The 18,069-nt window shown below is 45.2% G+C and overlaps 1 protein-coding gene across 4 annotated transcripts in view; it reads right to left on the reverse strand.

Moving 5' to 3' along the window:
* Positions 1-2,033: 2,033 nt before the first annotated feature.
* ATG4B (autophagy related 4B cysteine peptidase) overlaps positions 2,034-18,069 on the reverse strand; it is a 51,025-nt gene continuing 34,989 nt past the window's right edge. For 2 of the 4 annotated variants that reach the window (XM_077825851.1, XM_077825850.1), the window contains 5 exons: positions 17,870-17,948; positions 17,157-17,302; positions 13,755-13,811; positions 12,375-12,468; positions 2,034-4,331 (listed from right to left, as the gene is read on the reverse strand). In XM_077825851.1, the coding sequence (XP_077681977.1) occupies positions 4,258-4,331; positions 12,375-12,468; positions 13,755-13,811; positions 17,157-17,302; positions 17,870-17,948 (450 nt within the window). In that variant the 3' untranslated portion in view covers positions 2,034-4,257. The remainder of the gene's footprint in view (positions 4,332-12,374; positions 12,469-13,754; positions 13,812-17,156; positions 17,303-17,869; positions 17,949-18,069) is intronic. The other 2 variants (XR_013347061.1, XM_077825852.1) reach the window with 2 other exon arrangements.

Below are 18,069 nucleotides of genomic sequence, written 5' to 3' on the forward strand. Positions count from 1 at the left end.
TGAGGATAAATACATTAGAGATTGTGAGGTGCTCAGATGAGGGTGCCAGTAAGAACCGTGGCTAGGTAGGTTGCTATAGCGCGGGACTGGTTTGAAAGGTGATCTGCACACTGAAACCATAATTATCTTTAAACTGAGTTGAGTTCCCTACATAGCCAGGATAACGTGTCAGCACCTTAAAGTTAGGCTTTCTTGTTTTACAGATCCTGATGTCCTTGTTTTGTGGGTAATGCCCCAGCATGTCACACCTGCTAGGGACTGTGGTCTTACCTGACTCTCTCAGCTCCTTCCTGGCTAAAACCAGATTCCATGGTGATATTTCTAGAATAGCGTCTTCTGTGTTCTTACATCAAGCAGGAGGCTTGATTGGATGTAAAATTAAAATATTGGAAGGGTTTTAGTTTCTGTATCTATGGGTCACTTTAAAAAAAATCTGTCAAGTCAGTTTATATTTTATGCTGCATTTCTATTAAACTGTTGGCTTTTTGATAGGTTGAACACCAGTTTAACATACCTTGGAAACAGCTCACCTCATTTGATGAGAGGTCAACACTGCAGCTCTTAGTTATGTCTGGCGCTAAAGGTTTCTCTTCTGCTAGCTGGAAATTAGGGTTGAACTCCTTGACCCAGCAGACACAGATATTCAGCTATGGAGATCTAAAGTTTAGATGAGGCTATGCTGACAAGATACAATATGATGAAAAGAAATTGGGTAAACTCCTGTTTTACTGGAACTGTTTCTTTAAGTAGGAGTCTATTGCAGACTTCTCCTTTTGATAGCTAAATTAAAGTCTGTTTATAACAATTGTGTGTCATTATTGAGAGAGTCTGCTGCAGTAGACTTATTTTTACCATAAAGTTTGTTGAGAAAGGAGGTCCTGTGTGGCTGAGGTACAGGACTGGGAAGCAGAGACCTAGGGTCCTAGCCCTTCTGCAACCTTAATGTGACCTCAGGCACGTTACTTTGTTCTCTGACTTTGGTTCCTGTCTGCAAATGGGAGTAATACTTCCTCGGCCTGAACAGGCTAGTCTAAGGATGAATTTATGAACAGCCAAAGGGGTGAGGTTAAACTGACTCTACGCAAACGTAGCTGAGAAAAATGATTTCATATCCCTCTTTTGTAGCCAGATTCCTTGTCACAACAGATTAAAAGGGATCCCTGTCAGCATCTGGATCCTTTAAAGGGAAGAGCAGCTCTGCTATCGTCATTAGCAGTAAAATAGTCAAGTACCGATATTGTCATCTTTAGGCTTCAAAGTTAAATACCGAGAGAGATAAATGGGACACTTCATATTTTTAAAGTTATCATTGTAGGCATGAGGACTAGCAACCTAATTTTGATAAATGAAAACATAGAACTCTGTTCTAGAAAATAAGTAGCACACATGGGATCCTGACTGTAGCTGCTAGTCTAGCTTTGCTGTTGGTACTGCAAATAAGCATAGTGATAGGTGTTTAGGAAAGCACTGCATGTGTTAGAGCAATTTAAAAGCACAGAGTGGTCTTTTTGTCCTTACACTGGATGTGTTCATCTTTCCCATGCTATCTGCCTTTAAAGCTTATTGGAGGATGGTGAATTTTTCACCAACTTGTTTCTCTTTAAGAAGCTCTAGCAGTCCAGGACTAGGCCCTGTATTCTTACAGAAGCTTGCGATAACTTTGGGAGGCAAAGAGACTGGCATTAGCACTGCAGTAAGGGAAGATGAATGTGCTCTTCTCAACCTCAGGAGTCATGTTCTCCTGTCTCTTCCACCCCACCCTTTTTAAAAAAAAAACCCTTTCCAAGGAAGCATACAGGAAATGGCTCAGTTATCTTGAGCCTGACAAGGATTCGAGCCAACTGGTCCATGATTCTCAACTATGTTTGAGGCATGGTAGCTTAGCTAGGCCTACTTCCACTGTGGACTATCAGATATGCTTTGCACCACCTGAAATCTCTTAACAGGTTAGCTCCATCCACTTTTGCCACCCAAAGCCTGGTTAAAACTAGATGCCCTAGAACTGCTTCAAAAGGGTTTTCCATACTATGGCATAAGAATCTCTGGACAAGGAGTAAGGGGTAAAATACACCTTCCCCATCCATAACAGCATGGGCTGCTCCACAGAAATAAGTACTAAAAAAACAAAAGATTTTAAATTTGTTTATTTAAATACAAATTGAAAGCAGTTGATGAATGGAGCACAGCCCCACTTCCTCCACCATCTCCCCTCCCCCTTAAAATTAATGCAAGAGAGATGACAAGGAACAGCAACAGAGAGAAAGCAGCAAGTAATTTAGTGACAGAAGCATCATGGCTCAAGAGTTAAAATCTCTGGCTCTCTGGGAGATTAGGGGCAGATAATAAGATTAACATCAATAGGTCAGTCAGCCTTGTCATGGAGGACAGCATTTATGGCCAGTTTATGTACCTTCTGGGTACAAAAGCATCAACTGACAAGTGCTGTTCCCAAATGCAGGAAAATGCATTGCAAACATGGATTTGCCACCTGCAGCAGCCCTGGAGAATGGAGAAGACTTCAGTAGCTTCCGTGGTGGCTCACATCAGGACTCAGTTCTCCTATGCATCTGTTTTCAATCCAGCTCTCATTTTTACTAAATAGATATTATGGGCCACAGGCAAGCTCCTGTAAAGTTAAAGTAACTCCAAGGTTTTTAGTACAAGGGTGTTTGATGTTTAACTATCAACTTTTCTAGGCAACCATTTTTTTTCCTGACATCTTCAGATGATTACTTAAAATGGGTTTCTTTGGCCTAGCTTCTACAGTATGCATTTGCCACACAGTGCTAGAAGGACCATAGAATATCAGGGTTGGAAGGGACCTCAGGAGGTCATCTAGTCCAACCTCCTGCTCAAACCAGGACCAATCCCCAACTAAATCATCATAAAGGGAAGTTGCAGAATAGCATGTGAAATGGTACCAATCAGCTAAGAAATATATTCTATGTCTAATTAAATTTCAAGCCCCCTTGTACATCATTTTGAATGCAGGGAGTCCAATGGGAATAGTACCTGGAACTATTCAATCAACCGAGGACGAGTGACCACACTACATAGGATGCTTTGTGGCACCAAAAACTGCTTGGTGCTTTCAGAGTAACAGCCCTGTTAGTCTGTATTTGCAAAAAGAAAATGAGTACTTGTGGCACCTTAGAGACTAACCAATTTATCTGAGCATAAGCTTTTGTGAGCTACATCTGATGAAATGAGCTGTAGCTCACGAAAGCTTATGCTCAGATAAATTGGTTAGTCTCTAAGGTGCCACAAGTACTCCTTTTCTGTTTAGTGCTTGTGGCACCAAAAACCAAAAGCAACATCAGGCTCTTAAGATTTAAAAACATGTCAACCTCTCACAGGACTGTCTAGTTCTCTTAACAGATACTTTAATGAAGACACCTCACTGCTAGAGTTGTCAATCCATCTTTTTCACAGCCTTGGTGATTTGAGGACTCATCCAGTGAGATTCCTTTTATTTAAACTGGGATTCTCCTCCCCTTTTGGTTGTCATCTTTAGACCTTAGACATTACCATGAGGTTTTCCACATCAAGGAAGTGCTTTCACCTCTGAGAGAAGGTTTCCCTTTATAAGAGCAGGCAGCTTCTGGGTATGGTGAGAAGACAGGCAGCACTGTGTTTGTGAGAAACCACTGCAACTACGATTAAGCATCATCAGCAACGTGTGGCCTATTACTATGGAAAACATGACCATCCAGGTGACTAGCTCACATACTACTGGGCTGGAGCCTCTGTATGGGACATGCCTGGTATTAATTTACATTGCTTTCCATAAATCTAAGTTTAGCCCAAGTCAGCCATAAGCAGGAAAGCTGTGGAAGGAACTAACAGTATAGGTTTTGCCTCTCAAAAGAGGAATAGCGCTTATTAAATATCACTAGGAAGTACTCATAAGGGTCTAGCTCCATGTGGGGTTTCTGCTGTTATTCCTGGAGGGCCAGTTGAGCTGTTGCTGTAACAAACAAAACTCTGAACTCCTAGGCACCACTGCATCCACTTCTTGCATGTGTTTTGCACTGAGAAATCCTGACTCTGATCACTGAAGCCTTAATGATGACTTGTTTCTTGATCCCAATGCAGAGAGAGTGCACACTGTGCTTCAGACTGCACAGAATGCTAGGAAGGATGGGAGGCAGGGATGTCAGCAAGCACCTATGAAAACCAGGAAGGGCCCAGGTGCTTGAAGGAACTTTTCACCCCCCACCCCCAAACACAGATGTGCAGTCAGTTTCCTATCTATTTTCAAAGAGATAAAATTTCAAAGTCTTCATCCTCCGAGTCAAAGAATCTTTCCAACCTGTCCGCATCAGAAGAGTCTGAAAGACAAGAGAAAACCACCTCTGTTTAATGTGCCCATTGCTTAAAACAGATTTACACCAAAATCACTCACCAGCCCAAGCTGTATGAGGGGGAAATTATGGGTGTCAAGCATACGAAGCGGGGGGCATGACTGAAGAAGAGGACGGGGCATGCTTTAATAGCAAGTAACAATGGACAATCCACATTACACCTACAGTATGTGTGGCACAGAATATATTAGCTATCCCTAAATGGTATGTTCCTCAGCGCTGGACAGTTTGTGTCTAATAGCCTTAATATGGCACAACCTTGTGCTGTAACATCTGGTGGCTGTATTTAGAAGTGTCAAATATATAGACTCTATACACCCATAAATATATATGCTGTACACAATATAGAGAGAGTTCTGATTAAAGAGAGGCTGGGTTCAACTATATCTTTGGAAAGAGTAGACCAGTGCTGTCTTGAGGCTTTATAGGGACCATACTCAATCCTCTGTCCCTAGTATTAGGAGGGGTCACACATCCCAACATGAGTTGACGAAAAAGATTTCCTTTTATTAATGCCTTTGACCCAGAACACAAGGAAAGGGCAACACCACACCACAGATGTTACTGACTCAGCTGAGGCCAGCTCCATTAGGGAGCTGCAACTGATGCAGAGTCATGTTCTCTATACTGATTTGAAGAGTGCAGGCCACGCTGATGGAGCAGGCATTAGTGAATGCCCAGCACAGAAGCACTGAAGGCAGCGTGTGTGTGTTGGTCTATGACAGTTTTACCATTACAGCAGGCATGCCAACTGAACCCTCCAAATTTGGAGCTGAGCATAGGGGACAACTCAGAGAGGGGAGAGAAGTGGAACAGAGTGGACCTTACAGAGACCAACACTATCTAAAGCAACAAGAATGTGTGTTTTAGGTTTTACCAGAGTAACCAACAGCTAGTGAAATGCTGACTGCACAGCAGGAACAGAGGACACTAGTCAACCAGGAAGTGGTGGGGCTCTGGGTTGTGGCGCATTCAGTTAGATGAGGGAGCACATACAATAGCCCAATGGTTACTGCTTTCCACAATGTTCCAACTAGATTGAGAGCCCACATGTGCACCAAGAGCATGGATGTATCAATACAGAAGATACCCAAAGGGAAGTACTCTCAACTGAGGCAATAAGGGAAAAAGCAGCCAATATCTCAAGGAGGACAACGACTGCAGTAAGACCAAAGTGAGACTGAATTAAATCACAAGCAAATCAGTAATTCTAGTGAGGGCCATGGCAATAAGATGAGCAGAAAAAAATAATGGATTGGTAAGGGGAGGGAGAACTGAAGGTGAGCAGCCCATTCCAACATTTTAGGGAGGAACAAGAGATGGGAAATAGGGAAAATTTGAACCGAGAAGGATTAAAAATAAGGGAAAGGAAAAGTTTTCTTGAAGGAGGAATGAACAGTGCGAGCTAAGGGAGGCTGTGAGAAAGGCAGTGACAGAACTGAGTGTCACAGCAGAGAGAAATAGATAAGAGCACAGGGTACAAATGACAAGACACATCCAGTTCCTGGTAACTACAGACATGTTTGTCCACAGATACTCCTCTTGGCAGAAGAAGTTACTCACCTTGTGCAGTAAGAATGGTTCTTTGAGATGTGTCCCCCTGTGGGTGTTCCACTATAGGTACGTCTGCATCCCTGCACTGCTCTTCAGAGAATTTCAATAGCAGTCTGTCCTGCACACGCGGCTCCCCACCTGCCATGAGTCTAGTCAGTGTGCATGGGCATTTCCCTCTCAATTCCTTCTCTACCGCAGAGCCATATAGAGAACGGCAAAATAAACCGTCAGAGGGTCAGTCATGGAGCACCAATAGGGGGACACATCTTGAACCATTGTTACTGCACAAGATGAGTACCTTAGTCTTCAAGTAGCATCCCTATGGGTGCTCCACACTAGGTGACTCCCAAGCAGTACCCACCGCAGGAGGCTGGGACTTTAGAGTCAAGTCTGATACAGATGATAGTACAGTGGCCCTGAATTGGGCGTCTGAAGCTGAATCACTCAGAATGGCATATTGTTCTGCAAAGGTATGTGCAGAGGTCTGTGTAGCTGCCCTGCATCTCTCGGATATGGGGATACCCTTAGAGAAGACTATCAACGAGGAGACTGCCCTTGTGGAATGTGTGGCTATCGAAGATGGGGGGGGTTACACCCTCCCTCTCCCCCCCCCCCCCAAACACAATCGGTGGCAGAATCTAATAAAGCTAGAGACCCATTTGGACAATGTCTGAGCAGACATCGCCGCACCTTTGATTTATCCATAATGGAAAGGAAGAGAGTCTTGGAGATTTTCAGAAGGCCTTCACCCTGCCTAAATAGAAGGCCAAAGCTCTTCTCCCAGAGTATATGGAGGATGGCCTCCCTATTGTCCATATGAGGTTTTGGATAGAATATTGGGAGTTGAAAGAGTTGATACATGTGAAACGCAGAAGTTATTTGGGGAGTGAATTTCGGGTGTGTTCTGAGCGTGACCTTGTCCGGGAAGAACACTGTAAATGGGGGATGTGCCATCAAAGCTGGTATCTCCCCTATCCTTCTGGCATAAGTGATGGTGATGAGGAACGCCATCTTCATGGAAAGGTGAGTTAATGAACAAGTGGCCTGGGTTCGAATGGCAGTCTAGTCAGTCCTTTAGCACTAGGCGAGGTCTCATTAGGGAGTAGGGGTCCTGGGTTGTGGGAAAAGGTTTGCTATACCTTTCAGAAATCTTTTCATAGTTGGGTGAGAGAAGATTGAGTAGCATCTATTTGCTGGAAGGTAGCAGTTACTGCCAAGTGACCCTTCAGCAAGCCAATAGAAAGACCCGACTTCTGTAAGGATAACAGATAGTCCAGGATCTCTGGCAAGGTGGCTGAATTAGGACTTGGACTGGCACCATATCTGGAATCTCTTCCATTTCTGCAGGTCGGTGAACTAGAAGAACCCTTTCTGCGTCCAGTACTACCTCCTGCACCTCCTCTGAGCAAGATGCTTTTATGTACCGGAACCATGAAGAAGCCATGCTTTGAGATGTAGGATCCATGGATTAGGGTGAAGGATGTGACCCCTGTTTTGTGACAGACAGCATGGGGTGATTGGTAGGGTCACCGGAGGACATCATGCCAGCTGGGACAGGCAAGGGAATCATGTCTGTCTGGGTCTGGTAGGATCAATCAGAATATTTGGTTTTTCCCTTTTTATCTTCAGCAGCACCTTTAATAATACAGGGAATGGAGGAAAGATGTAAAGAAAGCTCTTGTTCGCAGGAGGAGGAGCATGTCTCCCTGGAGTGTTGGCCAAAGCCAGACAAATGGAGCCAAGACGCCCTCCTCATAACCACCACCATGGAGATAGAGCACGCTGCCATGTTGGCCGCATCTGATGTGCGCTAGAGACGTTTTTGCAACTAGCTGGTCTTCCTTAATGATGGCCAAGAATTGGTTAAAGAAGTATGGGCTGGATGGATGCACTACAAGGTGGGCAGAGAGTTGACTAGATTGTCGGGCTCAACGGGCAGTGATCAATGGCTCCATGTCTAGTTGGCAGCCGGTATCTAGCGGAGTGCCCCAAGGGTCGGTCCTGGGGCCGGTTTTGTTCAATATCTTCATTAATGATCTGGAGGATGGTGTGGATTGCACTCTCAGCAAGTTTGCGGATGACACTAAACTGGGAGGAGTGGTAGATACGCTGGAGGGTAGGGATAGAATACAGAGGGACCTAGACAAATTAGAAGATTGGGCCAAAAGAAATCTGATGAGGTTCAACAAGGACAAGTGCAGAGTCCTGCACTTAGGACGGAAGAATCCCATGCACCGCTACAGACGAGGGACCGAATGGCTAGGCAGCAGTTCTGCAGAGAAGGACCTAGGGGTGACAGCGGACGAGAAGCTGGATATGAGTCAACAGTGTGCCCTTGTTGCCAAGGAGGCCAAAGGCATTTTGGGGTGTATAAGTAGGGGCATTGCCAGCAGATCAAGGGATGTGATCTATTCCTCTATTCGACATTGGTGAGGCCTCATCCGGAGTACTGTGTCCAGTTTTGGGCCCCACACTACAAGAAGGATGTGGAAAAATTGGAGAGAGTCCAGTGAAGGGCAACAAAAATGATTAGGGGACTGGAACACATGAATTATGAGGAGAGGCTGAGGGAACTGGGATTGTTTAGTCTACGGAAGAGAAGAATGAGGGGGGATTTGATAGCTGCTTTTAACTACCTGAAAGGTGGATCCAAAGAGGATGGATCTAGACTGTTCTCAGTGATAGCAGATGACAGGACAAGGAGTAATGGTCTCAAGTTGCAGTGGGGGAGGTTAAGGTTGGATATTAGGAAAAACTTTTTCACTGGGAGGGTGGTGAAACACTGGAATGCGTTACCTAGGGAGGTGGTGGAATCCCCTTCCTTAGGGGTTTTTAAGGTCAGGCTTGACAAAGCCTTGGCTGGGATGATTTAGTTGGGATTGGTCCTGCTCTGGGCAGGGGGTTGGACTAGATGGCCTCCAGAGGTCCTTTCCAACTCTGTTATTCTATGATTCTATGGTCTTTGTATCTATCTGGAAGCTGCTCAATAAAGAAGTTTAATTTTGTATAGTTTTGATAATCATATCTGGCCACTAGGGCCTGATAGTTAGCTACTCGAAATTGGAGGGTGGCTGAAGAATAGGCTTTTCTGCCAAAAAAGTCCAAACATTTCCCATCTTGGTCATATGGGGTAGATTTAAATTGGTATTGATGACCCCTTGAATTGACCATGTCCACTATGATGGAATTCGGAGTCAAACGGGTGAATAGAAAATCGGTGCCCTTTGCAGGCACATAGTACTTTTTGTCCACCTGCTCACACGTCAGTGGGATGGATGCCAGGGCCTGCCATATGACCTTATTGGGGTCTAGGAGCACCTTGTTAACTGGGAGGGCTACTCTGGCAGAGGTTGAAGAATGTCCACCAGCTTGTGATGAAGTTGCATGTAGTTACACTTGCAGGGTCTCAGCCACTTTTTGAATTAGGTCCCAGAACGACCTAAAGTCGTCTGCCAGAGATGGCGGGGGAGGCATCACTGCCTCATCAGATGAGGATGATGAGAGGTAAGTTTGAGGGGCCTCTTCCTTTTCTGCCTCCATTTCCCATTTTTCCAAAAATTCCGGCAGGTCTGGTGCCCTTGATGTTGACACTGAAGGGGGATCTCTCTGCCTGCTGGTAAATTACACGCTGGGGCAGCCCGAGGTCCCAGTAAGGACACTGTGGGTAGGGAGCCGGTGGCTGGGTCCACGGTTGCCCATACCAGGGAGGTTGAGGCCTGGGTGGTACCCCGGTACTCTTGATGGGATTGGGGTCTGTATGGTGGGTAAGATGACCGATGAGAACCCAGTTCCTCCTGGCTCGCTATCTGAGTAGGAATGGGAAAGAGGCAGTGCATGGCATGGAGACACCATTACATCCACTGCTCCTGACGAGGTTGGTACCAGGGTCCCAGTGTGAGAAGGGGCAAGTCCGGTGCATTGGTGTAACATTGCTCTCCATATGCTTTATGAAAATATGCTTATGAATGTGAATAGGATGTAACTGAAATATGCTTTATGCAAAAGGTCTCTTGTAAGGCATCATTATAAAGCTTATAATCTATTGAGTGTGTTCATTCTGTTTGTATGCATGTATCATTCTTGTATCTGAAGCTAGAAATATGAAGTATAACTCTGAGGTCCTATTGTAACTATGCAAAGTGTGGGCCATTAATTGTGGTTTAGAATCTTGATGGCTCCCATTGATTAGGATAATTGGTTGTAAATGGTTTATTTACCTGCAAGCCTTCCTGTGTACATGTGGGCCAGTCCATGGGTAATTAAGAATGAGGTCTCACAGGGACATGTGACCATGTCACCTGATAATGGAATCCATCTTAAATCTGGTACTTTTCCATTTAGGAGGGGTGGGCACCCAGAGAGAAAAAAGACTCCTGCCTTGTGCCAAAGCTATAAAAGGGAGTGGAGCAGAACAAAGGAGGGCAGTTATTACAAAGCCCCTGTTTTCCACCTAAGAGGTCTGCTGGAACCAACAAGAACTGTACCAGGGGAAAGGATTAGGCCCAGACTAGGAAGGAGTCTAGTCTGTGAAAGAAGCTTATTGAAACATCTGAGGGTAAGGTATTACTTATATTCAGTTTCTTAAGGTATTAAGCTTAGTCTTGTGTATCTTATTTTACTTTGTGACTTACTTTGTTGTCTGTTATTACTTGAAACCACTTAAATCCTACTTTTTATACTTAATAAAATCACTTTTGTTTATTAATAAGTAAGTGATTAATACCTGGGGAGCAAACAGCTGTGCATCTCTCTATCAGTGTTATAGAGGGTGGACAATTTATGAGTTTACCCTGTATAATCTTTATACAACAGTAAAATGAATTTATTTGGGGTTTGGATCCCATGGGAGCTGGGAGTCTGGGTGCTGGAGGCAAGTAACCTGCTGAGCAGTTTTTAGTTAAAGTCTGCAGCTTTGGGGGTGTGGACCAGACCTGGGTCTGTGTTGCAGCAGGCTAGTGTGTCTGGCTCAACAAGGCAGGGTTCTGGAGTTCCAAGCTGGCAGGGAAAATGGGCTCAGAAGTAATCTCAGCACACCAGGTGACAGTCCCAAGGAGATCCCTGTGACTGAACCTATCACACTTGGATTCAGAGAGAGGTCCAGCGTGCACCTGTAGTACCAGTACGGACAATATCAGTGCTGAAGGCTGCCAGTGCCAAGGAGCCTGCACCAAAGGAGTTGGAGATGTAGACCTGGCTATATGGTCCTTTTGTGCCACGCACACCAGCATCAATACTGGTGCTCTCCTTGACGTATCCTTCACCGGGGCAGATCGACTATGTTTGTCTCACCCTCATGGTACCGGTATCTCTCTGCCCATGCCTGTTGGGTCAGTACTGTGTGTGCCCTGGGTACCAATGGCTTCAACACCATCGGTACCGAAGATACAGATGGAGCCAGAGAACGTTTCCAGCTTGATCTGGGCTCGCTATGTGGGCTCACAGACCTCTTCTTACCAGTCTTTCATGAGTGCGTAAATTCCTTAAGATCACCTGCCTTCGACATAGAAGGTTGCGGCGATCCTTCGCTCCAGGACTTCAGAGATTGAAGGACTGATTCTACGAGCAGGAGTTTTAGCCTTAACTCTGTCCTTTCTAGACTTGGGTTTTAGCTGCTGGCACCAGCCACACTTTTGTGGATTGTGCTTTTCCCCAAGACAGCGAACACACTGCAAGTGTCTTTCCATTACCAGGACGGAGTCTTTAAAGCTCAGACGCTTTTTGAAGCCTAGGGAGCCAGGCATACCCTTGTCCAGGGGGATTTCCGCCCCACCCAGGTTGGCAGGAGGCATAGTTTTCTTTCCTCCCCTCCCCCCCCCTTTTCTTTTTTTGGCATGTCCAGCTAAAACAAATATTAAAAGAAAGGGGCTTCAAGAAACAAAGAAATTTGCAAAACTATCAGGAGTTAATTTGTGAACAGACACCTCTAAGCTGGTCTCTAGCTTAGGGCCATTGAGAAGGAACTGAGGAAGAAATGCCCATGCATGCTGACTAGCTACAAGGCAGGCTGGGAGCCACCATGCACAGGCGGGACAAACTGTTATTGAAATTCTCTGATCAGCAGTGCAGGGGCACATGCACACCTACAGTGGAGCACCCAGAGGGACACCACTCAAAGAAGTTGTTAAATGCTTCTGCAATGTCCATGCCTATTATTAAATACACACAGGGACTGGCGGCAGGGGAATTGCGTGGCAGTTGTTTCTCCTGTGCATGTGCCAATTACCCACCACAGCCCTGTTAGCACAAAGGGGAAGAAATCAATAAAACTGGAAACTGGAAGAAGTCATTCTTTCAAGGCCGTTTCTATTTCTAGAGTGCCAAATCATTCTCTAGGCTTCAGGGAAGCAAAGAGCCAAAAGTCATCATGCAGTTCCAACAGGAAGAACCAAGGAAGCTGAAGAGATAAGCCCACCCCAGGGGTTTTCTACCAAAAACGACCAGATGGCTGGGCCTTACCTGGTGTGAGATTCAGAACATCAGGGCTGGAGAAGTGTGAAGGCTGATGTTCTACCAGTTCAAACATTGGCAGAACTCCTTTTAGCAGGGACAGCTGTGGAGTGAACACAGAAGCCAGCCTGTTAGCACAAACACATCACCAATCAAGGGTAGTAGTGACAGCCTCTTCACTCAGGAGCTGGAAGAAACTTGAAGAATCTGACAGAAAGTCTGACTAATATGTTCCTCTTCTCTACCTTTAAACCCCTGCCTTTTCTGGAAGGGAGCATTCAGCTAGCTGGTTTCTATCACTCGACAGCAAGGGATGGCAAAGAGGATCTATAATTCCTTTGGCCTTCCTCCCAGTTGGTAAGGAAAGGTCCTGGAAGAGCAGTACAGCAGAGTACTTATTTTAAAGGGAATTCATGGGTAGAGATTTCTGGTGTGAAGATTGAGAGCAGAATACACACAAGCACCAAGAAGAGGAACTAGAGCCTCACAGCATCCAGAGCAAATAGTAGGGCTTGCCTTGGGAAATACTGAAGACATCATCAGGGAGTTATTTGTTCTTCAAGCTAAATGAGTTATTAGTTCTGAGGGTTCAGCTTCTAAGCCCCAAACTAACTAAACCACAGCTTAACTGTATCTCTACCACCTGGGACTGTCAAAGCCACCAGATCTCAAATTAGGTAAGGATGGGGCATGGTTACTGTACAGACCTGAGACTGCCGTCTACCCCCTTCCCCACATACGTCCAAGGAATAAACCAAGGGTGTTCCTTGTGTTCCACAGAGATTCCACAGTGCCCTGTTTTCGCAGGGGTGTTAGCCTCATTGTCCGACATTTCCAAGCTGGGTAATTCTGTTTTGCTCACCCCAAATTCCTTATGCAGTTTCAGAAGGTTGTGGTGCACTTCAATTCCTTTTCTCATTGCTACTTTGATAAACTGCTGTTGTGGGGACTGACTGAGGAGACCAGGAGTCTTTTCCAGTCTCTGGCAGACTTCCTGTGATGCCCTGGGCAAGTCAAGAATCTCACTCACAGACCTGCCTAATTTTTCTAAAAGTGATTATAACTTTTTGAAGTGATAACTCCTATTTTCAACCTTGCAGAGCTTCACACATTAATGGTTGTAAGGGTGCTTAGAGATCATAACTGAGCTAGTCCCCCCACACTGGTCAGACGGCGCCAATCTGCTGGCCTTCAAGGCAAGGCATAGAAGATCACCTCTCAGGCGTTTGCTAGTTAAATGTGGGGGACTGAATTTTTTGGTTTTAATTATTAAACTAGTTGTGTACTCTTTGAAAGGTTGTCACCCTGCAGAGTGTGCTGGATGCATTTGCAGAAGTTAGAAAATAATGTAGACAATGCCCTTTACCAGTGACATGGCTGAACACAAACCTTTTTGATTTCCTGGCACCAGTCATTAAAGTCTTCCTCTGTGTTGCAGAAAAAGCCCTAAAAAGAAATGTTGTACAATCTTTATTAGCTTATAATAAAAACAAAACAATTTGTGCATAGTGTCTATCAAAGCCTCACAGAGTAATGCCAAGCAATTATATGAAATATACATTCTGAACGTCAGCTATGCCAATAAAAATGTTTGTTTTTCATGTAGTGACAGAGCCAAAAATTTGAGAATGTTTTTTGTAGTTCAAGCTACCTGACTTTAAACTGCAATTCAGATGTAGCAAAACTGGCTACTTCTCATTGACTTACTCAGGCCAGTCTCTTCCAATGCTGGAAACACTGACTATGGTCTCAAGTGGGGCACATGACTTGCAAGGAGAGGCTGAGGGAACGGGGCTTATTTAGTCTCCAGAAGAGAAGAGTGAGGGGGAATTTGATAGCAGCCTTCAACTACCTGAAAGGGGTGTTCCGAAGAGGATGGAGGTAGGCTGTTCTCAGTGGTGGCAGTGACAGAACAAGGAGCAATGGTCTCAAGTTGCAGTGGGGAAGGTCTAGGTTGGATATTAGGAAAAACTATTTCACTAGGAGGGTGGTGAAACCTCCTTCCTTAGAGGTTTTTAAGGCCCGGCTTGACAAAGCCCTGGCTGGGATGATTTAGTTGGGGTTGGTCCTGCTTTGAGCAGGGGGTTGAACTAGATGACCTCCTGAGGTCTCTTCCAACCGTAATCTTCTATGATGGAAGTGATATGGGGACAGAGCCAGCTCAATTAGACACAGTTCAGATATTTCAAATCTGAAAACAGAGTGTCACAACTGCATGTGGGTCCAGAGGTGCCAACTTTCCAATGGTTCTGCCCCCACTCCACCCCTTCCCATCCCCGCTCCACCCTGCCTCTTCTCTCCTCTGAGCATGCCCCACCCTTGCTTCTCTTCCTCCCCCCAGCATTTCCTGCATGCCACAGAACAGCTGAACTGCAGTGGCAGGAGGTGCTGGGAGGGAGGGGGAGGTGCCGATCAGCGGGGCTGCTGGCGGGCGGGCGGCACAGGAGCTGATGAGAGGAACACCCACGAAGTCGGCGCCTATGCTTGGGTCATCTACTTCACCACAAGGCAGGATGCAAATCCAGACTGCAATTCAGAGATGGCAGAACCTAGGAGTTATTAGGCTTCTGTCAGAAAGGCAATTGTAAGTACAACTGCATGAAGATAAAGTCAGGGGTACAGAAGAGGCAACTTTTCTCTAGGTACCCTTTACTATACCCTTGGGCTGGAGTGAATGCTGGGACTGTTATGATCTCCATAAGAACACAAGAACGGCCATACTGGGTCAGACCAAAGGTCCATCAAGCCCAGTATCCAGTCCTCTGACAGTGGCCAATGGCAGGTTCCCCAAAAGGAATGAACAGACAGGTTATTATCAAGTGATCCATGCCTTGTCACCAAATCCCAGCTTCTGGAAATCAGAGGCTAGGGACACCATTCCCGCCCATCCTGGCTAATAGCCATCGATGGACCTATCTTCCATGAATCTATCATGAACCTCCCTTTTGAACCCCGTTAATAGTACTGACCTTCACAACACCCTCTGGCAAGGAGTTCCAGAAGTTGACAGTGTGTTGTGTGAAAAAATACTTTTTTGTGTTTGGTTTAAACCAGCTACCTTTTAATTTCATTTGGTGGCCCCTTGTTCTTGTATTATGAGGAGTAAATAACACTTTTTCTTATTTACTTTCTCTATACCATTCATGATTTTATAGACCTCTATCATATCCTGCCTTAGTTGCCTCTTTTCCAAGCTGAAAAGTCCCAGTCTTATCAATCTCTCCTCATACGGAAACCGTTCTATACCCCTAATGATTTTTGTTGCCCTTTTCTGAATCTTTTCCAATCCCAATTATATCTTTTTTGAGCTGGGGCGATCACATCTGCACACAGTATTCAAGGTGTGGGCGTACCATGGATTTATATAGAGGCAATGTATTTTCTGTCTTATCTATCCCTTTCTCGACTATTCCCAACATTGTTTGCTTTTTTGACTACTGCTGCACATTGAGTGGATGATTTCAGAGAACTATCCACAATGACTCCAAGATCTCTTTCTTGAGTGGTAACAGCTAATTTAGACCCCATCATTGTATATGTATAATTAGGATTATGTTTTCCAATGTGCATTACTTCGCATTTATCAACATTAAATTTCATCTGCCATTTTGTTGCCCAGTCACCCAATTTTGCGAGATCCTTTTGTAGCTCTTCGCTGTCTGCCTGGGACTTAACTATCTTGAGTAATGTTGGATCATCTGCAAATTTTGCCACCTCACTGTTTACCCCTTTTTCCAGATTGTTTATGAATATGTTAAATAGGACTGGTCCCAGTACAGACCCCTGGGGGGCACCACTATTTACCCCTCTCCATTCTGAAAACTGACCATTTATTCCTACCCTGTTTCCTATCTTTCAACCAGTTACCAATCCATGAGAGAACCTTCCCTCTTTATCCCATGACTGCTTATTTTGCTTAATAGCCTTTGGTAAGGGACCTTGTCTAAGGCTTGCTGAAAATCTAAATACACTATATCCACTGGATCTCCTTTGTCTGCATGCTTACTGACCCCCTCAAAGAATTCTAGTAGATTGATGAGGCACGATTTCCCTTTACAAAAACCATGTTGACTATTCCCCAGTAGTTGCTGGGGTCACCCCTGGAGCCCTTTTTAAAAATTGGAGTCACATTAGCTATCCTCCAGTTATCTGGTAGAGAAGCTGATTTAAATGATAGGTTACAGATGACAGTTAGTAGTCCTGCAATTTCACATTGGAATTCCTTCAGAACTCTTGGGTGGATACCATCCGGTCCTGGAGATTTATTACTGTTTAGTTTATCAATTTGTTCCAAAACCTCCTCTAATGATACCTCAGTCTGGGACAGTGCCTCAGATCTGTCACCCAAAAAGAATGGCTCAGGTTTGGGAATCTCCCTCACATCCTCAACAGTGAAGACCGATGCAAAGAATTCATTTAGTTTCTCCACAATGGCCTTATCAATGCATTCACTTTATTTCAGAGTTGCCTGTAGCACTTGCCACACTGCATGACAGACCCTTAGCAATTAGTCACTGTGTAGATGTAGCAGTGTAAGGGAGTTTTCCCCACTATTGAATTGTTTCATGCAGGAGAGTTGTTTTTGACCAAAGTTATAACTTAAGTCAGGGTATCAAAGTGTTTGCCAATAGGACTGGCAAGTAAATAGCATCTGCAGACTTGTAGGGAGAGGAAACAGCCAGAAAAGAAGGGAAGGCTGAAAAAGACTGTTCCAGCTGCTAACAGTGGCACACTGCAAAGACAGGGTCAAGCTCTCAACAGCTGGGACAGAAATAAGTCACAGGTACACACCACTGCGATGGATGGGTCGAGTTCAGCAATGCTCATTCGGCAGGGCGGGTGCTGGCAGTGGAAGCTCTCATCAGGGATACAGCTGTTATCACTGGGTTCCACTGAAGGCTGTGTAGTGTGGGGGTCCAAGTAAATTAACTCCTCACCTGGAGAAATAGAGGAGAAATTAACAGGGTATGTCACACCAGATGAGCACCTTGTGCATGAGTGAGTGCGTGCGTGCATGCATGCAGGTCACTAACACAGCCTTTGTCCTTTCATAATCGGCTCATGATTTGGAGAACAGAAGGAAGGAAGAGGAAAACAGACAGGTGCTCACAAACGAAAAGGGGGAGGAGAGGGTAAACATGTTACACAAAACCCATGAAGGGAAGTCAGCTCTGGATCTAGGACAAGGTCAGACAGAGCGACCCATCTGCTACAATTTAATTCTACGTAAGGAATGTTCCACAAGGAATAGCACTTTAGGGTTTGTGTAAGAGAGCTTATACCCATGGCTGCAGTCACCCCTAGATCCTCGCTCACAAGGAGGCTTATCTCACAGCACCCTCAAGCTGTTCTAAAGTAAATGGGGAACACCACTCTGGGGAAGGTGAGGGCAAGTTTGGGAGGGCTGCATTGCTCTGCAGTCACTCCCCTATCTGTGGGCAGACATCAAGACAGATTGGACACCTCCCTAACATGGCACAAAGCTAGGCTGGTTAGTCACTCACCTACATAGCCAATGAAGTAATGAGCACTGTTGGGTTTCCCTCCAATCACTCCCAGGGACTGAGGCATCATGAAACAGTGCTGGAAAGCAAGACTGAACATGAGCAGCTGGCAGGCAGCAGCAACTAGAGCAAGTGATCAGAAATCAAACTCAAAGGCAATCACTGTGATACTGGCACATGCTGGGCTTCTGAACCGTGAG

This window comes from Eretmochelys imbricata, chromosome 9 (genome assembly GCF_965152235.1).
Source record: "Eretmochelys imbricata isolate rEreImb1 chromosome 9, rEreImb1.hap1, whole genome shotgun sequence".
In the NCBI taxonomy this organism is placed as follows: domain Eukaryota; kingdom Metazoa; phylum Chordata; order Testudines; family Cheloniidae; genus Eretmochelys; species Eretmochelys imbricata.